The following is a 22,042-nucleotide window of genomic DNA, read 5'->3' on the forward strand; positions in this document are numbered from 1 at the left end:
GAGTGTGTTAGAAAATGGGCCACTGATTTTAAACATTTAATGTGACTGTTTTAAGCAAATTACATTTCAGGTGATGAAACATATAAGAGCAGCTGAATTCAGTCAGGTGGGTTTTGTCTTAGTAGAACAGCATAATAACTTGAAGATTACACACATGGACTAAGAACTACACTAAAGACAGTTCAAGAAATGTCCCATTTTCTCTTCCAGAAAACAGGGATTAAGTATTTGGGTTTTGGTGAAACAGACAGGAAATTTACTGGTTTAGTTTGAAAAAGCCTCAAATAAATCAGTACAACTTCTATCCTCTAACAGTACAGCACTTCTAACTGGAACATAGCTGATTTTCAACAGAAAGGGACACACGTAATTCAACCAGAAGCACACCAGACAGAATATCCTTCAATGTACAGTTAGTAGACACCATGAGCTTGACAACTTTCATTTTGCTGCTCTTCTTAAAAACCTACTACTTTTCTTATTGTTACAAACCTGAATGCAGCTGTCCTTGGAGAGTCTTAAATTTATCCAAGAGCCTACAGTGACACACACATTGGAGAAAAGTAAGGGGAGTAAGTAGGTTTGCATAACTAGTAAGACATTGTATCATCCTACTCCAGCTGTAATTCCTTCTAGCTATAAGACTTTTGCTGTTTTTTTTAAATCAAAACTTAACTGCTAGAGTTAGGCAAAAAGTAATTTATTGCCTGAAAGTTTTCACAGTCATTTGTATTTCACAAAATGAGTAGACAGTTGCATGAGGAAAACCAAAGTTGTTAAAAAAAAATAGTAGCAGTAATTTTGGTCCTAGAAACAAATTACAGCACTAGCTAGCTGCCTTGTGATGTAACTATGTCTCCTTCAGGACACTCCAGTAAGGACTTTACAGGCAATCTTTGGGCCCAACTTGCACTTCTGTCACCATTCTTCCCTTGCAGCACCTAGATCTGTTCGCAGAAGAACACGGTGTCTTCCGGTAGCATCTAATTCCACAGATGTAAGCATAACATTAATATTTTAAATCAAATGCTGCAATTAACTTGTAGGATGTTGAACCCATGGTAGCAGAAGACATCACATTAAGAGTTATTTATGAACACAAATTCTGCCTCCAAAGCTTGACAGAGAAACTGGTGACTTGGGAAGAGCCATTCTCTCCATGTCCTGTGACACTGAAGAATTTTAACCTTGTGAGCTTCATTTATGCATGCAGGAAAAAGACTCACATAAGCGATACCTGAACCTTCTTGCTGCTCTACCCTTAGTACAGGTCCTTTTTTGCTTGCACAGTGAAATGGCATCATGTTAATCAACAGCATGCAACATAACATGTGGCTTGACTGTGGTAAAAGTCTGAGCTAGTAAAAACAGCTGGCTGATAAAATGTGAAGCAGGACAGTGTCTATTATGAGTCATGTTCAACAATTGTTCTAATGAAAGCTACAGAGAAAAACTTGGTGGCTTTGGTTTTTATTTCCTCCCCTCTAGGATCTTCAGGTTCACACAAAACAAAGCATTGCTGTTCAGTTAATCACAGTATTTCACAGGGCTAAAACATTTGTTCTATGGTTTTAACACTTAAACAGTTTAGAATTGTATCTGCAGATGACTACTTATGCAACGCCTCCATCTTACACAGTTCTGGTCAATCAAATGCTGCCTTCTTTGGTAAGTGCTCATTTAACAAGCTATACCTGTATCTAGTTCTTTCCAGGATAATAAAAATACAAAAAATCTGGTTCAATATATATATTTAAAAGTGGGATGTTAGAGTGCTCTAGACTTCTTTTAATCTCTAAAATACTTAGTGTGATTTTCATTTATCCCCAATCTTTTGCAAGAGCTTTTCATTTATCCCCAATCTTTCACAAGAGCTTTTTTTTTTTTGCCTTTTTTTTTTTTTAAATATCACAGACTTGCGCTGGAGTGTATCTGTCAAAGTTGCTAATAGAGAAGTTAGCAACAAAAATTAAAAACGAGATTGTATCTCAAATACTTGTAACGTTTTCTTACCATCACAGTAAGGAACAATCCTTCAGTAGGATATAACATTTGGCTGCAGCTATTTGAGCAATCTGAAGGACATACTTATTTTTTAACTCTGCAGGGAAGATTCAAAGTGGCTCAATTCATTTTTTAGTTCTCTAATTCACAAGAAGCAGCAATAAATTTTAAAAATGTTTATTCAGCTTCAGATATCTCTTCTAAAGATACCTGTGGTATATTTGATATACATCTTCCCTCATTCCTTCAAACATGTTTAAGCTTTGAGGTACTTTAGGACAATATATAAGAATACTTTTAAAAAATAAAAAGTGAGAGATCAGTAAAAAAAAAATTAGGCAAGATAAATAGAAAAATATTCTGTCTTCCTTTCACTATGAATAGTTTCAGCATAATGCACTTCAAAAAGCAAAAGAATCAAGTCACTAAATCCAAAATTAAGTGTATTTCTCAAACAGAACTGACTTAAGCAAGCATTTCACCTGAGTTTACATTTCAGGGATTGGGCCCATAGCAATAGAGAAGACAAAGCATCCAGGGGCAGATCATCCCATGTCATTCTACCCCTTAAAGGAGTACAGGAAGGAATAGGGGGAAAAAAATTTTACCAAAAAAAAAAAAAAAAAAAATCAAACCTTGTCTTGCTGGCTCCATGTGGGCAAAAGATAGTCACTCTTTACAACAGCATCTCCACTCATGCCTGTCAGCCAGTACTGATTCTGCCAGTATTATCTTATCTGCACAAAGGAACCTATACCCAGGGAGGTTTTGGGAAACATTAGCAAGGGTGTCCTGCTGTCCCAGAGGGACCTTGCAGTTTGAGAAGCGTATTCCAGGGACACGAGGCACTTGCTGGGAAGGCCTGAGATGAAACCTATGAGTGTAGAAGGCAGTCCTTTGCCCATTCAACAATAAGGGAATGCCACACTTCCTCTGTGAGATAATTCCAAAGAAACTCTGATTTAAAATGTGGCATCTACTGGCACACATCAAGATTATTCCTTTGGAAAGCATGATTTCACCCTCTCATTTATATGTCGTATTGGAAGACTTTAAGTAAGGTATTTTTACAGTTGCAAAGGTATGTTTTGGGAATGACATAGGCAATGCAAGTTATAGTTCTTTAGGCTGAATGAAAAAAGCTAATCGGAGTCTTCATCATCAAGGTATTCCTCTGCATTACTTAATGTTCGGACTGTACCTGGAAAGAAACAAAGCTCTCTCTTAATCCAGAATAAAATCAGAAAAAGCTTCACATTTGCCATGCTTGCAAACAAGTATCTAAGAAACCTGATTCCTCTATCATTTAGAGCTGTTAGGGCTACACAGATGGGGCTGTAGATCTGGATCTCAAAGGTAGGGCTAAATCAGTAATCACATCTCCTACGTACAAGATTTCTTCTGTTCATGACCTTCAAGAGCCATCTGCTGGCTCCTTGGAGCCTCTACAGCAGAGTTGGAACTCTAATTCTATTTTCTGTATATATTACCTTTAAAAAGCAAAGGAAAGGATGGGTGAGTTGGTGGAAGAGCCTCTATGGTTTTATTCTGAGTGCCTAGCTGGCTGCCATTCTCTGCTTAAAATCAAACACATTCCACCTATCCTCTCCCCTACCTCTTTACTCACCCAGATTTTTTCCTGAATATTTATTTCTTAGATCTACTTATGAGCTTTTGCTTTTGAAGGATAGTGAGCAGAAAACAGGAGTATTAAAGTATATTCACCAGATGTGCAGCAGCACGTGGAGAACACAGAGATAAACAGCATGGGCTTTTTCTGATAGATTATTATTTGCCTACAGATTTTCAAATATCTGGGAATACGAATATGGATTATATATGAAGTATATTATATTGTACTACTGAAAGCCAGGAACCACAAGATCCTAACCAGCCATAGCTTTGCAATAATGTATTAAAACAAAGTACTAAAAATATCAGATGCAGACATAACAAGACTGACATAATTCACAGGAGTGATAACCATGTTATCCTAGACTTCTGGAAGAAGAAAAACGAGATTTAAAATTGACCAGCTCAACTGTTTTGATAAAAGAAATCTAAGAGAATTTTTTTTTCTTTTTGAGTAGGAGAAGCAACAAAGGAAGAAAGGAAAGAAAAGAAAGAAATTCTAGAGCCCTGTGCTCAAGGGGCCATACTTCGAGAAAGGACAAATCCCATTTCTTCTGTATAACAATTATTCCCTCATTCAAGAGCACAAACACCACAATCTTTTTGCATTTCTATGACAGGATTTTACTAGCTTTCATTTCTTAGCATACACTTCAGCAATCATGACATTTGAATGTCTGCGTATACATGTAAAACAAAACTGAACATTTAAGTGGAGGCAAAGTAAGCCTCCTTGGATAAAACAATGTTTTATAGACAGACTACGATAAAAACCATATTTATTAGGAACAGATTTGAAACTGGGGACAGGAAGACTACTGATTTAGGACTGAATCTCTGAAAAAGAACAATTGTTTCACTCAGACTTTGGAAATCCTGAAATGTAGAACCAATATACACAGAAATGAAAAATAAAAAAACCCAAGAAAATACAAAATACAACAAAAGTATACAGATCAGTGGTGTCACAGAGATTATAAAAGGCCAAATTAAGACAGAAAAACAAACAAGAAAGCTAATACTGAAATTCCAGTTAGACTGAGAAATTCAGCTCTTAAGGCAATCAAGATAGTGTATGAGAGCACCAGAGACTGGTGACAGATGAAGTGACTAAGGATGAAAAATCAGTCAGCCATGAAACAAAATCAACTTGGAGTGAAGCAAGTGCACCAGAAGTAGAAGATAAGTTACCTAGTATCAGAAAATGAAACATTAACATAATTTTTAGGGCCATTAGAACAGAGAATACTCCTGTACCAGGTCCCTACAATTGACAAAGATTAAATAAGTGCTCCTAACAGGCATTAACTAACATTAGAAAAAAAATGAAAACAGAAGAAATTCCACCCTTTGTTAAAACTGCTTTCTTCAGTCAAAACTGATGGAAATAATTTGTCAAGGTTTTCTGGAAAATCCTGATATTACCTCTATCAAAAAGTTGGACAGTATTTTTGCTGCAACTGCTCTTCTTGGCCTTCTAAAGCTGCAGTCAGCTATTCCAACATTTAATTCCCATAACCACTAATCACCCACAGGTTAGTATTCCCTCTGTTCTCACTAGCCCTGTGACAATACAGTTGGCTAGACTGCGTATCTCACTGATACAAGCTGTAACTCTGCCTGTGTTTTTAAGTAATTTCTCATTTAATGTGTAATTCACCTAGGGTTTCTACCCTAACTTCAGCCTCCTGAAAGCTACAGGTAACATTAATTATGTCACACTGAATATTCAGTCTTTGTTCAGCTTTTTAAAATAGCCATGTATCTCTAACTCTTTTGTACATGGACACTGTGCCATTAGGAGAGATGAACACAAGTGGGAGGCAGTGAGACAACTTTGATAAATACCTGAAAGTATTCTTTCTTTATTTCTCTATTACAGAGTCACTCAGGGAGACATCGAAATAAGAAATGTAAAAAAATTAGCAGTATGAAAATAAAAGAGAAGCATCTATTGGTGTTTGTTTGGCTTAGTTTGGAAGAACAGACAGCAGTAAGGGGGAACATATGACATTGTTTTACTCTGATACCATGTCCCTTGTGGTATACTACTTTTAAAGCAGTTTCCATCCTTGCTTTCTTTCTGTCTCTCTACATCTCTGAACTCTCCTGCCTCTTGCTGACAAAAGACAGCATGTTGTGTGGAATCAGCAATATTGAATGCAATAAACCACAGGTCTCTATCATAGCCCTGCTGAACTAGCCCGCTCAAGTGAACCATCCCAAACACAACTCCTAGCCCATGTAGCTCCCAAGTGGTTTTTATGGCTATCAAGATATTGATATTTGGCCAAAACATTAAGTGTCCTCTAAAAAGGAAAACTGTATCAGTATAACAAAATCAGAAATACCTGCACTGTGTTTCTTTTTAAGCAGGGAAGCGCAAGATGCATTGGTCGCCATATCTAAAGCCAGTTTCTTCTCATTGTTCTTCAGATCTGTTCTTGCTCCTTTATAACAGAAAATTTTCATCATGAAACAGTCCCAGCTATTTCTTGAGCAATGGTATTACGATACAAGTTTCAGTAGCATGGGTGGAACAGTAATGGACAAGGGAATCTCATCTGTGGACTACTCTGAAGCAGAATAAAAACTGCAGATGCTCTTCCATAAGCTACAGTTGGCTAGGGAACTTCCTGGCTGCTCTCCCTTTCCAGGAAGCAGATGTTCATTGCCGTTCTGGGGTTAAGTACCTAATTTTGTCCGCAAAGCAGGATGAAATTTATCTTAAGCAGGTGAGGTATCTACTTTCCAAACAGCTGCCAGGATTTTCTGTAAGGCTTATAAAGTCAGGCAGGTAAGCTGGCTAAGGACTGTACCTGGGTTATAGGAAAACCCTTAAAAAAATACAGATTAATAAACATTCAGGAATCTAGTCTGCTACACAGATTGTTGAAACCTTGGTGAAGATCTTTACCCTTTGCCAGCAGCATCTCTACAATATCTGCATAACCTTTCCATGCAGCAGCATGCAAAGCTGTGTCTCCCAGTTTGTTCTGTAGAGTTAGAGGGAAAAGCAACAGGATTAAAATACAGCAAAAAAACCTTTCAGCTTGTACGAAGGATGAATAACATCACACCTCTACTGTAAGGGTCTGTTGGTTTAACCTACCTGTTGGTTTAACTCTAGGTTTGCCTGAGTAAACAGAACATCCACTATATCTGCAGAAAACAAGGTGGGGAGAATAAAGAGAAAAATTTAGTGGAAACAAAACAGGCTTTTTTTGTGTTCATAGTATAAATTTTGGTTAAGATTCAATGAAAGAGCGATCCAATCAGCCAATGAAAATCTGTAACAAGCAGACTGCATTGAGCAAACAACCATTAGTCACAAAAAAATGCTACTGCATAAGATACCCAAAACAATACAACACTTCTTTTTGGTCTGTCCTTCTTCCCACTCTGCTTCTAAGTTACACTGATTAGAATGCCTACATCAACAGCAACAACAAAACACACAGCATTTGATGGAGCTGAACCTCCCTTCTAGCTTTAACTTTTCTTTAAAAAAAAATTAGGACATTAAAAAAAATCTGGCTTTATTATTTAGTATTGCAATTTTAGCAATCAGTCTAACAAGCAAATCAAGAAAACCAGAGAACAGTAATTTCAAATTAATTCTCCAATACCTTTGTGGCCTCCATGGCATGCCCAGTACAGAGCTGTGTTTCCTGCTTTGTCTAAGCCATTGACCCCAACTCGATTATCCAAACACTCTCTCAACCAGCTTAGGTTGCCTGAAAGACAAATCCAGTTTTGATGGTTTTTTTCTTTGAAAAGTTAACAGAACCATTAAAGGCACACAGTTCTTTCTGAAGGTTGTCAGTCCCCCCTCCTATGAACTTATGAGGAGAAAAAGTAATTACCAGCAACATTTATAATTCATAAAACAACCAGTGCAAGTCATACCAAACATCTTTTCTTCCACTCCCAGAAGACCTTTACATCCCTATGTAGTTAAATGGATGGTACCAAACTCTTTTTCTGTGTATACAGTCACAGAGTGGCAATTCCACCAGGCTGTAAACTAGCTCAGCTTCTGAAAGCTGCAAAACTTACCAGATAACTTGTTCAAGATACCAGACAACCAAAACAGACAGGACATGTTCATTCCAAATGTATTATTATTTTAGCAGAAAGAAAACACATCATCCTTTAACATTACACAACTAGAACCCAAATCACACTTACCACGTTTGGCAGCTTCATGCAGTGGGTTATCGATAGACTCAGCTTGCTCTGCCACTGAAATGAAACAGAGTAAATTCTAACTACTTCTGAAACTGAACAGATATTTGATGCCTATGTGGAAATAAAACTTTGATTTATTCCAGAAGAACCAGTAATACGTATTTGATTCTAATGTGAAAAGGGATTTGAGAGTGATGGACTAGTCAGATGGACTTCAATTTCCTGTGTATGGGAAAGCAATTCAGAGGAGAGCCTGTGAAAACTTCAAAGAACAGCATCAAATTGATCAGTAGTTACAAGCCACTGGGAATCTGGCAATATTTCATCTCGGTTGTTACTTCCCTTTCTACACTTGTAAGATGGTTTTGAGCAGTTGCATGTGGCTAGGCTTTCACCCTACAGCTTGCCATCTGTAGTTATGAGTGAATTATTTCCCACAGGTCTGTGAAGGCTAACTAAAAAAATCCACTGTCAATAGGATTCCTGTTTGTTTTACAGAGATTTTTTATTTTCCCTGGAAAACTTGCAGGAGGTCTGCAAATCAAAACTGCTTAAACAATGAATGTAGTGATGGGCAGATTGGAGTTCAGGCTTCTGTAGACCTCTTCTTCATCTCACAAGCTTTAGGTTTTACTAGAGAGGAGTCACAAACAGTTCCTGGTCACTGTGCTGTTGCACCAGCAAAAAGAAACTGAACAGCACTGTGAAACAGTTGCAAGTGGGACCACGATCTGAAAACTTTTTTAAAATCTTCTTTTTCAGGTAGCAAACACTGTGACTACGAAGGATACAGCCAAGAAGGACAGTGTACAATCTGAGATGAGTGGGCTCTCTATGCCCTTGTACTATGGCTTGTTACAGAAGGCAGGGAGAATGTGAAAGGGTGTTCCTCAGATCAAACTGTTAACTGTAGTCAGGTGCAATACAGGCAAATACAATGTACATGAGTTACCAGAAATAAAAGTCTCAAGACTGTTGTGGCCTATCTAGATCTTTTCTTACTTTAGTGTGTATTCCTCCCGTAATGCTTGTAACTGCAAGATTTCACATGCTTAACTCTCTAGCTGTGAGTAAAATAAAACCCAAATGCTAGATTCTGGTATTTCGGTTTAAAACAATCTGAACAAACAGTGAACAGAATCCTAAATCAGAGTGGGAGAAGCCAGTCCCAGAGCAGTCATTACACAAGCAGAACATGCTCATCATATTGAACAGTGCTTGTTGTGCACAGTACAAAGCATTAACATTAACACTGTCTCAAAAGCCTAAAAATGACTTTGCCTTTAGAAAATTCTTGTCCAAAGTGCAGTAATAAGTATTTTTAATACAGATACACTGATTCTGTCATCTTCAGCTTTTCTGTTCACAGTCTTTTCAGATGTGTTACTTCAAGCCCAGCAGATGGAGCACAAGACCCCACCAGAGACTCAGTAGTTTCAGGTCGTAGTTTCATGTCTGTCTCCGCCTTTTACAAAAAGGTTGTGGAAGAGCACAGGAGATCACAGTGTTTCAGTGGTTAAGACTAAACCTAGGCAGTCCTAATGGGTGGCAACCAGCGGAAGCAGGCCTCTCTGGGGCTTTTGCACAATTTGCCTAAATCAGAAGACACATTCCTGGTACTCTTTGTTTTTAGGGTCTGCAAAGGCTTCTCTTCTGCTTACACATGAAATTTTTGCGAATGTGCAGAGACACCACCACCTCACACACCCCTGCCTGGCCTAAAATGGAAGTTAAACCATTGCTCAGGTAACTTTTCAGTAAAGCACTCTGGAAGCAACTTTTCCAAATGATCTCAATGGGAACACAAACTGAATTAGTAAGTTGGTGGGTTTATTTTAAATATAACACATTTCAATGTTCAAAAGAAAGTTGAGTGTAGGTAAGCATGTGTAAACTATTCTTCTTTTAACACTGACCACTTCTGGCAGATGGCAGAATCAGTCTGGAAGTCACAAACTAAATTGACATTTAATGCCATGGTCTCAATAACAACCACAGGCTTCTGTGAACATATTTCTACTAACTACAAGTCAGGGCAGGGAATCATAGCATTGCTACCATAATGTCTCCTAGGGAAGAAGGGACAGCATGAAGCAACCACAGTTACTAACATTATTAGCAGTTCTGACACAATCTGTCATGTGACACTGCTACTCTGCCTACATTTCCTGGGAGGACTTGGAAGAATTGTGCTGTGTTGTCTGTACTCACAGCTTTTCAAAGTGATTTTAGTTGAATCTGAAAAAGCAGTTTCTAGTCAGTCCAAACAGGTATGGGATATTTAACGTGGTGCAATCCCCCCAAACCCCAATGTTTTCTGTGGCTGAATATATTCATTACAAAGTAACAAATGGCAAACAAAACAGCCCTATTTCTTAAGGGGGGGGGGGGGGGTGCGGGCAAAGGAGGTCTACAGAATTGCTCACAATCTGTTTTAGCTTCCTGTCCATATGCATATTTACTTAACAAACCCAGTATTGATTACCTATCTCTGTAACAAGCCACCCCACACTGTATCAGACTTCTTGATCTCAAAGCTACTAAAGGCTGCAGCTGTCCATCCTTAGGTCTACTTAGAAAAAAAAGGCAATGTACACACTGAGGGAATATAGCCAAGATACTGCTAATGAGAAGATCTTAAAAACTGCAGTATATTCATTGAGGGTATCAAGAATACAAGCCTATAGTTTCATGTGCCATCTGTAAAACCATCCTTTAGCTCCAAGCATTCTTACCCTCAAAACTGAGAGCGTCTCTTGCTGTTAACCTGCACAACCAGAAACATGAACACTTGGCAAACTCAAGCTGTACCTAGGTTATAAAAAACAAAAGACAGCCTGTCCACTGCTGATGTACAGTGGTAACTGGTATCGCAGGTGTATTCTGAAATACTGTGGTACAGGACTGTCAAATGCCAATACTGTGATCAGTTTTTGAACAGTAACAGTTATTTTTATTTAGTGATTTCCTTTGACTGTGAATGATCTTACCAAATGAAAATATTCTAGACATTACCATAGTTGCTTGGAATTAGTCCAGTTCTCCCTTTGCAAGTTCCTTTCCACCAATTTGTATCACTCTGCAGAGAAAAAGGAAAATATTTTAGAAAGGATAAGCCACATCTCAGAAGTATTCAGTCTATATGGGACGTCTTGTAGACTCACCATATCTGAGATGTAAATAATATCTCCTTCTTCAAAGTACAGTTCATCTGGCTTAAAAAAAAAAATAAAAAAGGAAAAGTAAACAAAAATCTGAGTGTGTCTACTTAGGTAAAACAAGTCCCTGGATAAAGTAGAACACATTCAGCTCTTCTTTCAAAAGAACAATAACTCAAATTCTGTAGCAACTAGACAACAGCCTGACAGTCTTTCATACTACAGTTTGACTTGCCTACAGCTAACTTTTTGGATCCAACACCTTCGTGAGAACTAAAGAAAAAGACTGTGGCCTTTCCAACAGAGCACTGTGCAAAAAAAGCAGTGAAATATATCTTGTATTTGTTAACTTCATTCTCTTTTTGGTTGGTGCCAGTTCATCAAATCTCTTAGTTCTCAATTATCTTTGTTGCCTTTGGAAGAAAAGAAAAACATCACTTAGATTGCTGATCTTAGATTGCAGGTAAGTGATGCTAGAGGACAAAGCATGCTGCTTTTAAAAAAGAGCTGGACTTAAAGGAAAGTGATGATTAATCAGACAGGTTTAGTCACATTAAGAACCGATATCCATCAACAGGCTTTTTCACAGAAAACATAGTACAGCAAGTCTAATAGGCCAACCCTAGCAGAACTGAAGAAATGCTATTATAGACAAAATTAAAATTAAGCTTCTCAAAACCCTAAAATCTAGATATACTTACCGTTCTGGGCTCAAATGTATACAGGGCCCTGAACACTTTAACCTGCCCTGAAAAAAGAAAAAAGACCAACAAACCAGTATCAGTACCATGACTTCTAAAGACAGCATATACATACAGCCCTCAAATCCAAATAAATTCCTTTCCTTAACCCTTAAAGCTGCTTGCTGAAGGAATTTGTGCTATGCCTCTGTCAATGAAAATCATGATGAAAAGACTCAACCCAGCAGCACAGGTTCTGAAGGAAATGGGCCAACTGGTCAGCTAAATGCAAGCTTCCTCTTGTGCACACTTAATACGGTCTTCATAGGTCACCATGCAAGTCAACTGTTGCCATCAATTTCTGAGGCAAAGTTAGTTTCGGTCATATACACCCTTATACACACTCATACAAGTTGTATATATTTTATTAATACTATCAGATTTGTCAAGTGATACAGAATTAAGGAAAGAATAAAGAAACAAAGCAATGACCAATATCTGCAATGTTCTCATACATACCTGTAGTTGTTACTAATTAGGAAAATAATGTAGTAGCACAGAATCATTGCATTTAAGAAAAATGACAAATGGTCACCAAGTCCTATTTATGGAATGTACAACTGATATGGTGTTCTGTTCAGATGCTTAAAATAAGCTATAGTGTTTACAATTCTAATAAGTGGGCAATGTTTATTTTAATAGGGCAGTTTTGAAGACATTGTCAGCAGCATCCAAGCCAAGAAAAGATAACCTTACTGCAGAGAAGTACAAATTTAATTGCATAAACTGCAAAAGAAGCATTTCTATAAACATTTTTTTTAAAAATTCGATAAAGGTACATTTCAAGAACACCAAGCAGAAAGTCTTGATGAAAGAAAGCAGAAAGGTGAGTACAGGAGAAGAAACATCTATGTTACATAATTTTATTAGCTGAACTGTTGAAGTCCACTGAACTCAGTGGAGAAATATATTATGCAGACTGTTCTGTATTGTTTACTTTTAAATATCTGAAGTCTTAAGTATGTAGGTTTGTTTACTTTTAAACATGTTAAGTATGTAGCTGTATTTCAGGTTCTTACACTACACTTCACATGTTTATATCGATTAACTTGTGATTAAAGCAGTATTTGGTCCATCAGGACAATGTATTACTTAGACCACACTTAGCTGAGGCTATGTTGTATCCTCAGACAAACTTATGAACTTACTGTCAAAGATTAGTACTGTACAATAAAGTGTGCACACACAAAATCTTTTGTAGTACATTGTATGGAGAGAACTGAGTAACAAGAGAGCAGGTTTCCTTATGTCTCAAGAATAAGCCTTTACCCTTTTGTAAAGAACCACCATTGCTACAAAATTTTTGCCTGTTTTTTGCCAGATGGAGCCTTTATTACCCCAGTATCTAAAGCCTACCCACAATAGTGATCATTTTAGAAAGTTAATTTAAGGGCTTTAGAAATGTCAGTCTAAATGTATATATGCTGACAGGCTTGAGAAGGGAGGATGGTACTCAACTGTATATGCTGCCGTTTTGCAGCATACCTCACAGTCTTGGGGTGACTCTCAAAAGATGTTTTCAAATACCTCTGGATATTCCCTAGCAAGAGCCATGCCACAGCATATGTTTATGAAGTGGTATTTACCAAGGCGTAACTATGAAGCAAAACATTTCTGTAGTCCTCTGTCTTACACTTTTCTGGAGCTAAGTGTATGTAAAAGTATCACCACGAAAATAATCTGTGTAAACTTGCTAGATTGCCAAATGCATGTAAACACTCTATACATGATTCTTCTTCCAATTTGTAACTGTACCCCCATTACAGATCTTATTTTTTAGTAACACCATAGAATTTCAATTTGGCTTTACTGGTTCTCTCTCACACAGCAGCCACTTCCTAGACATAAAAGGTCCAACACTTCTCAGGCCTTTGCCTCAGAAACTAAGTACCTGCACTATAGCAACAGCTAAAAAGGATGAAACCTGTGTTCTGTTCATTACCCATATAGAAATTATGAACAAGGACAGCAGACAGTAATTTGTCCTAAGAGCTTCAGAATGAAATGTCTGAACTGCAGCTGGGGAGAAGCCAAACAAAAAAAAGAGAATGGGATGTGTGACATGGAATACTGTCCCTTCTGCTTGGCTTTCTTACATAGGTGACAGAAAAATGCAAGACAGAACTGCACACTGATGACTCTGGCAACTTTAACCATCACCCACCAATTTTCAAGGTTTTATGTAAGTAAAAGGAGGAAATGGACAACAAAAGGGAAGAGTAAGAAATATTAAAAGGGGAAATGAGAATACAGAAGATAGGGAAAAGCAAGAAATATAGATGTGTGTTGTATGTGTTTCCTGTAATAATGTACTGCATCTGTGTCAACAGGTTTTCTAAACCTACCACACTCTAAGGGAAAGAAAAGAATGGAAACACTGATGCTGATAGAAGCTTTGCTGACATGTTTAAACAAAAGGCAATTAATGGTGGGGGGTTTTGTGGTGGGTTTTTGTCTTTTTGGATTTGTTTTGTTTTAATGCTATACAACTGAAACAGACAGTTACTTCCCCAAATGTCAAGCTGTGGTGTCACACACAGCACAACACATTCTAAAACATTTTCCTGTGATGAAATACAAAGTACAGATTTGCATCTGTAGAACTGCAGGTCTGGTTAACTTTACAGCACCTTATATGGGAGTTAAGCTCTACTCATTACTGGCACCAATCTTCTAAATATTTCCTGATAAACAGACATGAAGGCTTGTTATATTGCTGCATTTAAGAGCCAAGAACAGGACTTTAGCACTTGGCATGGCAATTATTTGTGCCAAATTTTAACGCAAAGTATCAGTCTAGAAGATTTAAAATAACAAAATTTAAGGACACAAAGGGTACATTAGACTTGAATCTTTGTTCTGCAAATACCGACAAATTGTATTTTACTAGGCACATGAGTACCTGTAATCACTTGAAGTACTTTTATCTAGTAATGCCCATCCCTAGGCGTGCAGACAGACTTAGAGCTTGCATTAGCAGGTGTCCTTTGGAATAAGCAAAAATTTAGGGAGCACAGGAGGTCCTCAGGTGCTTTCCCTTACTACCATCTCTCCACTACAAACCACATTGCAAGATTCATATAGGATGGAGAAATAATACATAAGCACTGATTTGGAAGTTGACTGACTGTACCTCCCCACCCTGTACTTCTAGAGGGCAAAAATAACTGGAATCCAGAAGACACATGTAACTAAGATTTCAAGGCACCAGGCAAACATTAATGACTTTTCTCAGCATGATTAATGAGGGGAGTATCCTTTTTAAAAAGGAAAGGAAATGGAGGCACAGTGCAGTGATGTGTCCCACAATAAACCTTTTTCTAAGCACAGGGACAGATTTAAAAGATTCTTTTCAAACCCACACTTTAGCCACAAGACTGTCTTCTCCCTTCTCATGGAATTTGTATTAAACATCTGCAAAACAACTATGTGACAAATAAAAAAAGATAACTTATTACACATACTAAACAGATACAAATATTCTCAGCATACAAACTCCCCAAGCCACAATTTGCCAAACTCTCCCCCAGCAACACAACAGGATAAAGGAGTCAAACTAACAATTCCCTCTAACCAGCAACATAAACCAAACAGCTTTATCAGGCTGGGCTGACCTCACACCCTTCAAATTATTTTGGATAACTTCTATAAGTTATGCTTTTATGAGGAAAGGAAACAGGCAACTTCTAATATGACCCTCTCCCAGCTAAGTGCATAAAAGAAAAGAAACAGGTGCTAAAAAGTAACAGCAGCTTAAAAATTCAGCTTCTGATATGTACTGAACTGAAACAAGATCACTGCTGTGCTTTGTAATACAAAGTAATAAATAAAAAGACCATTTTCTCAAGAGACTAGAAGCTTTTTGTTTCCTCCTAGCAATTTTGAGGTTTATTTTTAATTAATTGCAGTATCATTAACAGAAGATTGTTTCCAAAGAAGCCCTAAGTGTTTTCACAACAAGGAGTTACTGTTTCTCCCACAGTGATGCTTTTTCTTTTCCACTTCCTTTCAGTTCTTTTACACCAGCTTCTCTGTACCACTACAGACACTAGCGTTAAAATCCCCTTTTACTCAACTTGCCACCAAACCATTCTCTGCTTTCCTTGTTTGCTTTCACTCGAAAAAGAAAAAAAAAGGGGGGGGGAAGGACCCACCCATCCATGGCATTACTTATTTATATTTTGAGTTAGGCTGAACTTCCAGCACCAAAGGGGAGGGAAAGCAATTTCATTAGCTGTCAGTTTACCTTACTTCCTCCAGCAGAAGAAAAAAAAAAAAAAAAAAGTACTTTGTGCAAGAGCCATTTATTTTAATTAAGAAAATAATCATGGCAGTAAGCCAATGTTCACAGGAGCTACCAAGGCTTGGCCCCAGTGGAGTGATAGGAGTCTTTTGTTAGCATTTCACACCCTGCTTCGTCTGCCTTAGACAGACATAATCACATCTCATTGATGCAAACAAGGTTCTACAAATCAGATATTCATCTTGATGCAGCATCTTTTCATTAGCTATATTTAGAGTGAGCAGTTCTAGACTATCATAAAAATCAGAATAATTAACCTACTGTAAACAAACAGACTCACTGGGTGTCACAAAGCACCATCAGTGCCTATAATACAAAGAATGGGATAATCTCTGTGCTCTAGAAAATCAGAATTGGCCATGGTCATCTACAGATAAATTAGAAAACTTCAAGTCTATCAACTCCCATACAGGTTCAAGCTAATCCTGGGCTAACTGTCATCAGCCATCCTCCTCCTTGCTCCCCTAAGGCTACACAGAAGCAGCTGAGAATCAGGTACTCTCTCTAGCACCAACTTGATTGAAAACAACTGATTTGAATCCCCAGCTGTAACAAATGTACCAAAAAGAGAATATATGCATAAGATTTGGGATGTGGGAGGAAAAAGGACAGTTTACATGTTCCAGGGCCTATGCTGGTTTCAGAGTCTCCTCCCAGAACATGTATAACTGGGAATATGAATTTTGATAAATGTTCAGATGAATTTCTCTGAAGGAAGTGAGAGGCATCTTCTGCGTGACATCACAGAAAGCATGGTGGCAGAAGGACAGTGTGTTTGTTTTGTCAATGTTGGCCTAAGAACCTTCAAAGGAATTACACAGCCTTGCACTGTATACCAGCAATTTGAAGTCACAATCTTTTGGTCAATTGACAATGACAAAGGTAAACTGCAGATCAGAATAATTTGCAATATGCTTGCAGTTTGCTTTAGTAAGCAAAGAGATGTTCATTTTATGATCTGCATGTCTCTTAGGAGACAGGCAATTTTATTAGAGAGACATTATGGCCAGACTGAAACTTTTTTTCTGGCTTCTCAGGAACTGGAAAATAAGGTGCTTTACACCCAGATCTTCAAGCAGGAATAAAAGTAGTGGAAATACGTTTTACAGGAGTGCAGCTTGGATTTTGGCATTTTGATCACAGGGTCTTGCACAGAGACACAACAGAGTACAACAGCATTTAAGGATTGACACAACTGAGAAAAAAGTGGAGTCCCCACTGTTTAGAGAACCATCTTCCACTTCTAAGGAGGGGTTGTTAGAAAGGGGAAGTGAACATAGGGCATACAAATCAGAGTGGAGGAAGGGGGGAGGGTGTATTAAACAAACAAAAAAGCCTAGGAATCTGTTTAAGGACATGTTGAAAAGAATGCAAAAGGTAGACTGGTGTCAGTGTAGATGACAAACTGGGGTAGCCCAGGAACAGTCATGGACTCCACCAGTCAGTAGCTGGTGTGGAAGGAACAAATAGCATTTGTTTACAGAAAATCAGAATTTAAGAATATTCTCACAGAAGATGTATGTGAACACAATTTCACAAATTAATTTTGGCTGGCACAGTTTGATGCTGAAATCTTCTACTACTTATAATTTTATTTCTCCAAATACACAGAATGCCTTCACTTGTAGGAAGCTTGTTTGTGGCCACAGCAGCTTGCAGTAAGAGGAGGGTTTGGGGTCACAAATGCAAGTTTAAAATTCATGTTGAAATCAGACTTGGAACTGTTTAATTGTTCCTCTGATGTTTTCCTCCCCATAGAGCTGACGACCACAGCATAACTCCCTTCATTCACATGCTCACGTCTCCCTAGCTAACAGAAATCTTTCTTTGACTACAGAAACAACCCAAACTACCACCACCTAAGCCAAATTTAAGCCTACTTCAAGAAAACCTTAGGCATATGACTCAATGCAGGTCTACTGCTCCTGCGAATGCGGTCACAGCTCCTACTTTATCTAAGAATTAAGGTGAAGTGAACTTGATTGTGATTCAAACTAAATACTTATACTCAGAATTCTATTTTTAACTGTGACAGTTATGAGTGGCTGCAAAGTCAACAAAGCTACTTTAAGGTAGTAACCCTTTATGTTACATACATTATATTTCCTCCTGCCTCCCTTCCCCTCAGTTGGAATAATTTAAAACTGTAGTTTCCTTGGGACAAAGGCTGGTCTTTCTCCATAAAATGTAAATGATGTGTGGACTCTAGGCCAGGATCAACAAATCTTTACTCCATCTGTTGAATATGAAATTAAGTAAGGTCTCTTTAAAATATTAATATACCACTTTCATCTCCCCAAAGCTGCTGCTGCACACTGTGTAAGGCTCTAATAAAAAAATGCATAATCAGAGAGAGCACTGTTCAAGGAGACAACTAGCAGAAGCCAATATAGCTTGTCAAGTTCCAAGGACTTAGCAAGTAACTTTTGTAAACAGGATTAACATCCAACACAGAATGTTTAAGAGGTTTATGAACTCTGCACATAATGTAGTTTGAGACATAAATAGAATTCTTGAAAGATGGAGGGGAAACCCTACCCTTGCATAGTGCTGACAGAGAAAGTTTCTGCTATTTTCAACTCCCACTCCACTCCTTTGTATCTTCAACAGCAACTCTAAACAGAGAATACAGCTAGAAAACAATAATAATACAAAGCCCAAGTCTAAAACCGCTAGAAATTAAAAGCCCTCTAAAGCCTCCAAAAACAATCATGACCCCTTACTCAAGGGCTAACCACAGACCCCAAAATACTAGCTCAAGTGTTGACAAACATATCAGATGATTGTCTAAAACATATTGATGACAAAATAATCTCTCTAACTGAAATCCTAATGTGCTGTGCATGCCACAGGATTAACAGAAGAGCCTTCCGTCAGATAAAATGCTCTCATGTACTGAAGAAAACCACACAATGCTAAAGCTAGTTGTTTTTTCTCCCTTCACACATTTTTTCCCCCCACTGTCTAGCCATCCAACTCTTAACACCGAACACCCCTGTGATGAGCAGTGAACACTCACTGTTTTAGAAAGGATGAATATTTGTTTCACTAAATATTTTCACTTGCCTACCACCTGCTCTATCTCCTTCCATCTCTATCTAGCCTGCACTCCCCCCCCCCCCCCCCAACCACAAAGGAAAGGACTACAGCAACCAATGTCTTGTTTTCTCTTCTGTCTTGAACTGTAACAATGCAACAGCAAGGCAAGCAGGTTTGCTGCTCCCTGACACAGGTTATAGCCCCTTTTATAGACTGGATACCTGGTAATAGTCAGTGAAGAAAAATTAACACAGCTTGACCAAATGCACCAAGACATTCCACCAACTGCAGTCTAAAAGCTGCCAAAAGAGACAGTATTACGCTGCTGTAGCAACTATTTCACCACATGCAGTTCCTGTATTTATCTGTCTTTAATTAGCACATTTTAACATCTATAACCCTGAGAGATTCAATGACAGTACCATTGACATAACTGATATTAAAGACAGAACAAAGCCAGTCGTACGACTACAGAAAATTTTTGGCGTGTGCTAGAAGACAGTCCGTTCCTGAAAATGCCTTGGAAAAAAATTAACACAACAGCCTCCATAAGACTTTCATTCTTCAAAAATTAGGGATTTGGCAAAATTAATCTTATTACCCTTAATCAGCTCCGAAAGCCACTACCAAGAGAGTCTTACTCTCTTCCTCCTCCTTCTTCAGCCATTTATTTCTACCCATTTCCTTTTGCTGTGTCAAGCACTCAAAAGGTAAACGAGCTCAGCAAGTTCATTAGACATAGAAATAACCCAACATAAAAAGTCAGAGCACCGATCCAGCTTGTCATGTCACTAAATGGAATGGACAGGGGATGGTGGAGGTGTGGAGAGGATAGGTAACCTGTCCTTTTGACAGCAATCTGCATTTTATCAGATCAAGCATACCACAAAACTGCACCCCAGCAAACTAGCGAGAGACACCTAGTATTAGATGTAACTCATCTGACTTAGCTCCTGCAGGTTAGGTAGGACTATAGCCTTTAACTCCTTAAGAATCTTAGGTTAAATTTAACTCATCTTTTTGCAAATTAGAAAACTGAGTTATCAGCTTCACTGGAAAAATCTACTCTTCTTACACATTTGGCTGTTAGGAGCAACACCACACCCTTTCAGAAGCCCACAGATTTCCTCAGTATGGGTTTTCAGTGAGAGTCCACAACAGCAATGCTTCTGTTACTGTCTTTTTCATTTCAAGTAGGCTGTTTTCAAAGATGCTTAGCAAACTACAGGGCAGAGGAAATTCTCCCAAGGATGAAACTCCACATGGAGGGCTTTACCAGGTTTTGCTCGTGTGGGTAGGTCGAGACTGACGGTTTAAATGGTCTAAACTGGGTTTGCACTTACTTGACTTCAATTAAAAACTTGTTTTATAAGCTGTCTAGTTGAAATACTTGATTAGGCTACGTACTTAACTACTTCTAAAAATGTCAGTATTTCAAATACTATTTTAAGTGTGAAAAACATTGAAATTCAGATGTATTTAGGGATCAGATAATCATGTTTTGGGAGAAAACAACTAGTCCTATCTATTTAATTACATTCCCAATGAATTTTTAACTTTAAAGTAAGAATTTAACCTCTCGTACCGGGAGATGATACACACACTTGATAAACAGCAACTGCATTTTCCAGATCAGTTCCTTATTTAAAAAACTAAACCTAATGACTGAAATTTTGACACAATAATGTACATTTACCTGAAACATGCCACTTCTATTCCAAGGTTTAAAACCCCACAACTTCCAAAGGTTTTTCAATATCATCTTTGAAAAATCTGTGACTGTCACTGATTTTTTGGAACTAACTTTGCACTGAATCTATCTGGAAAGGGTGCAGGAGCAAAAAATTTATGCATCGATGACTAAATGCACCAGGAAGGGCAACACGCACATTTGCACCAGAACGTCAAAGGGCAGACGCACTGAGAGTTTGCTGTTGGGAGCCCTACGGTGGAAAGCAGTGGATGCCATGGGAGAAGGAGAACGTAGCATGGGACCAGACTAGAAAACCGCTTTCATGCCCGTCTCGCTAGTCCAGGCAGTCACAGGGCAAACCTCAAGAGTATTTCGACACCTGTTTCTTAAGAGGTTGAAAGGTTTCCTGTGCGCTTCAGCCTACACAAGCTTCCCCCCCCAGCAGCCGGTGGCGCGGCCGCGGGCACCACAGCCCCCGGGCCTCAGCCGCGCCTCAGAGGCGGAAGGCCGGGGCGAGGGGGCTCTGCGCAAGCCCGAGAGACGGGCGGGAGGGAGCGGGGGGGGGTCTGTCCCCGGGCGGCGGCCTTGCCCCGGGGGCACTCTCGAACCTTCTCCCGAGCCAGAGCGGGCGCGGCATCCCGCCCAGGCACGACGCCTGCGTGCCGAGGGCGGCTCCGCCGCGGAAGGGGCTGCCTCCCCGGCCGACACCGAGCAAGCGGTGCGGAGGTTAATGGCGGCGGGGCGGGGAAAGGAAGGGGTAGGCGGCCCGGCCCTGCCCCGCTGCCCCCCGCCCCGGCCGGGCTCCCTGCTCTGACAGCCCAGACCCGACCCCCAAACCGTCCACGTGTCAGCGGGCAGCGGGCTGCTCCGCGCCCCGCACCGACTGCGCGCGGCCGGGGGCGGCCGGCGGGGCGGCCGGGAGGCGGCGGGGCGGGCCGCCGGGCCCCTCCCTTACCTGGCTTGGCCGGTTTAGGTGGCGGCTTGGACATGGCTGGGGCCGGCCCGAGCGCGGACGGGGAAGCGGCGGGGCGGCGACCGGCTGCCTGCGAGCGGGCCCGCGGCAGACGGGCGCGGGGGGCGGCAGCGCGAGCCCTAGCCGGGCTCCCGGGAGCGGTGCGCGGCGGGCGGCGGCAGGGAGGGAGAGAGGGAGGGAGGAAGGGCGGGGGGGCGGGTGGTATAGGCAGCGGCCCCCAGTGGCGGCCGCGGGCGCTTCGGCAGCCCCAGCCAATCCCCGCGCGCGCCGACGCCCCGCCCCGCCCCGCCCCTCGCTGTCTCCCCCCCC

The 22,042-nt window shown here is 39.8% G+C and overlaps 1 protein-coding gene across 3 annotated transcripts; it reads right to left on the bottom strand.

Moving 5' to 3' along the window:
• Positions 1 to 1,454: 1,454 nt before the first annotated feature.
• On the bottom strand, positions 1,455 to 21,906 carry OSTF1 (osteoclast stimulating factor 1). 3 transcript variants are annotated; one of them, XM_069776641.1, is made up of 10 exons: positions 21,716 to 21,903; positions 11,687 to 11,733; positions 10,992 to 11,042; positions 10,843 to 10,906; positions 7,828 to 7,881; positions 7,266 to 7,373; positions 6,749 to 6,798; positions 6,554 to 6,632; positions 5,988 to 6,086; positions 1,455 to 3,205 (listed from the first exon to the last, which is right to left on the bottom strand). In XM_069776641.1, exons 1-10 carry the CDS (start codon positions 21,747 to 21,749, stop codon positions 3,147 to 3,149), a joined length of 645 nt encoding a protein of 214 aa, XP_069632742.1. In that variant the 5' UTR covers positions 21,750 to 21,903; the 3' UTR covers positions 1,455 to 3,146. The 3 variants fall into 3 exon arrangements, with proteins under 3 accessions (XP_069632742.1, XP_069632741.1, XP_069632743.1); XM_069776640.1 differs by lacking the exon at positions 1,455 to 3,205 and adding an exon at positions 3,212 to 4,827 and having other exon boundaries at positions 21,716 to 21,906; XM_069776642.1 differs by lacking the exon at positions 1,455 to 3,205 and adding an exon at positions 3,212 to 4,827 and having other exon boundaries at positions 10,992 to 11,038; positions 21,716 to 21,902.
• Positions 21,907 to 22,042: the final 136 nt, after the last annotated feature.

Source organism: Haliaeetus albicilla, chromosome Z (genome assembly GCF_947461875.1).
Source record: "Haliaeetus albicilla chromosome Z, bHalAlb1.1, whole genome shotgun sequence".
NCBI classification, from domain to species: domain Eukaryota; kingdom Metazoa; phylum Chordata; class Aves; order Accipitriformes; family Accipitridae; genus Haliaeetus; species Haliaeetus albicilla.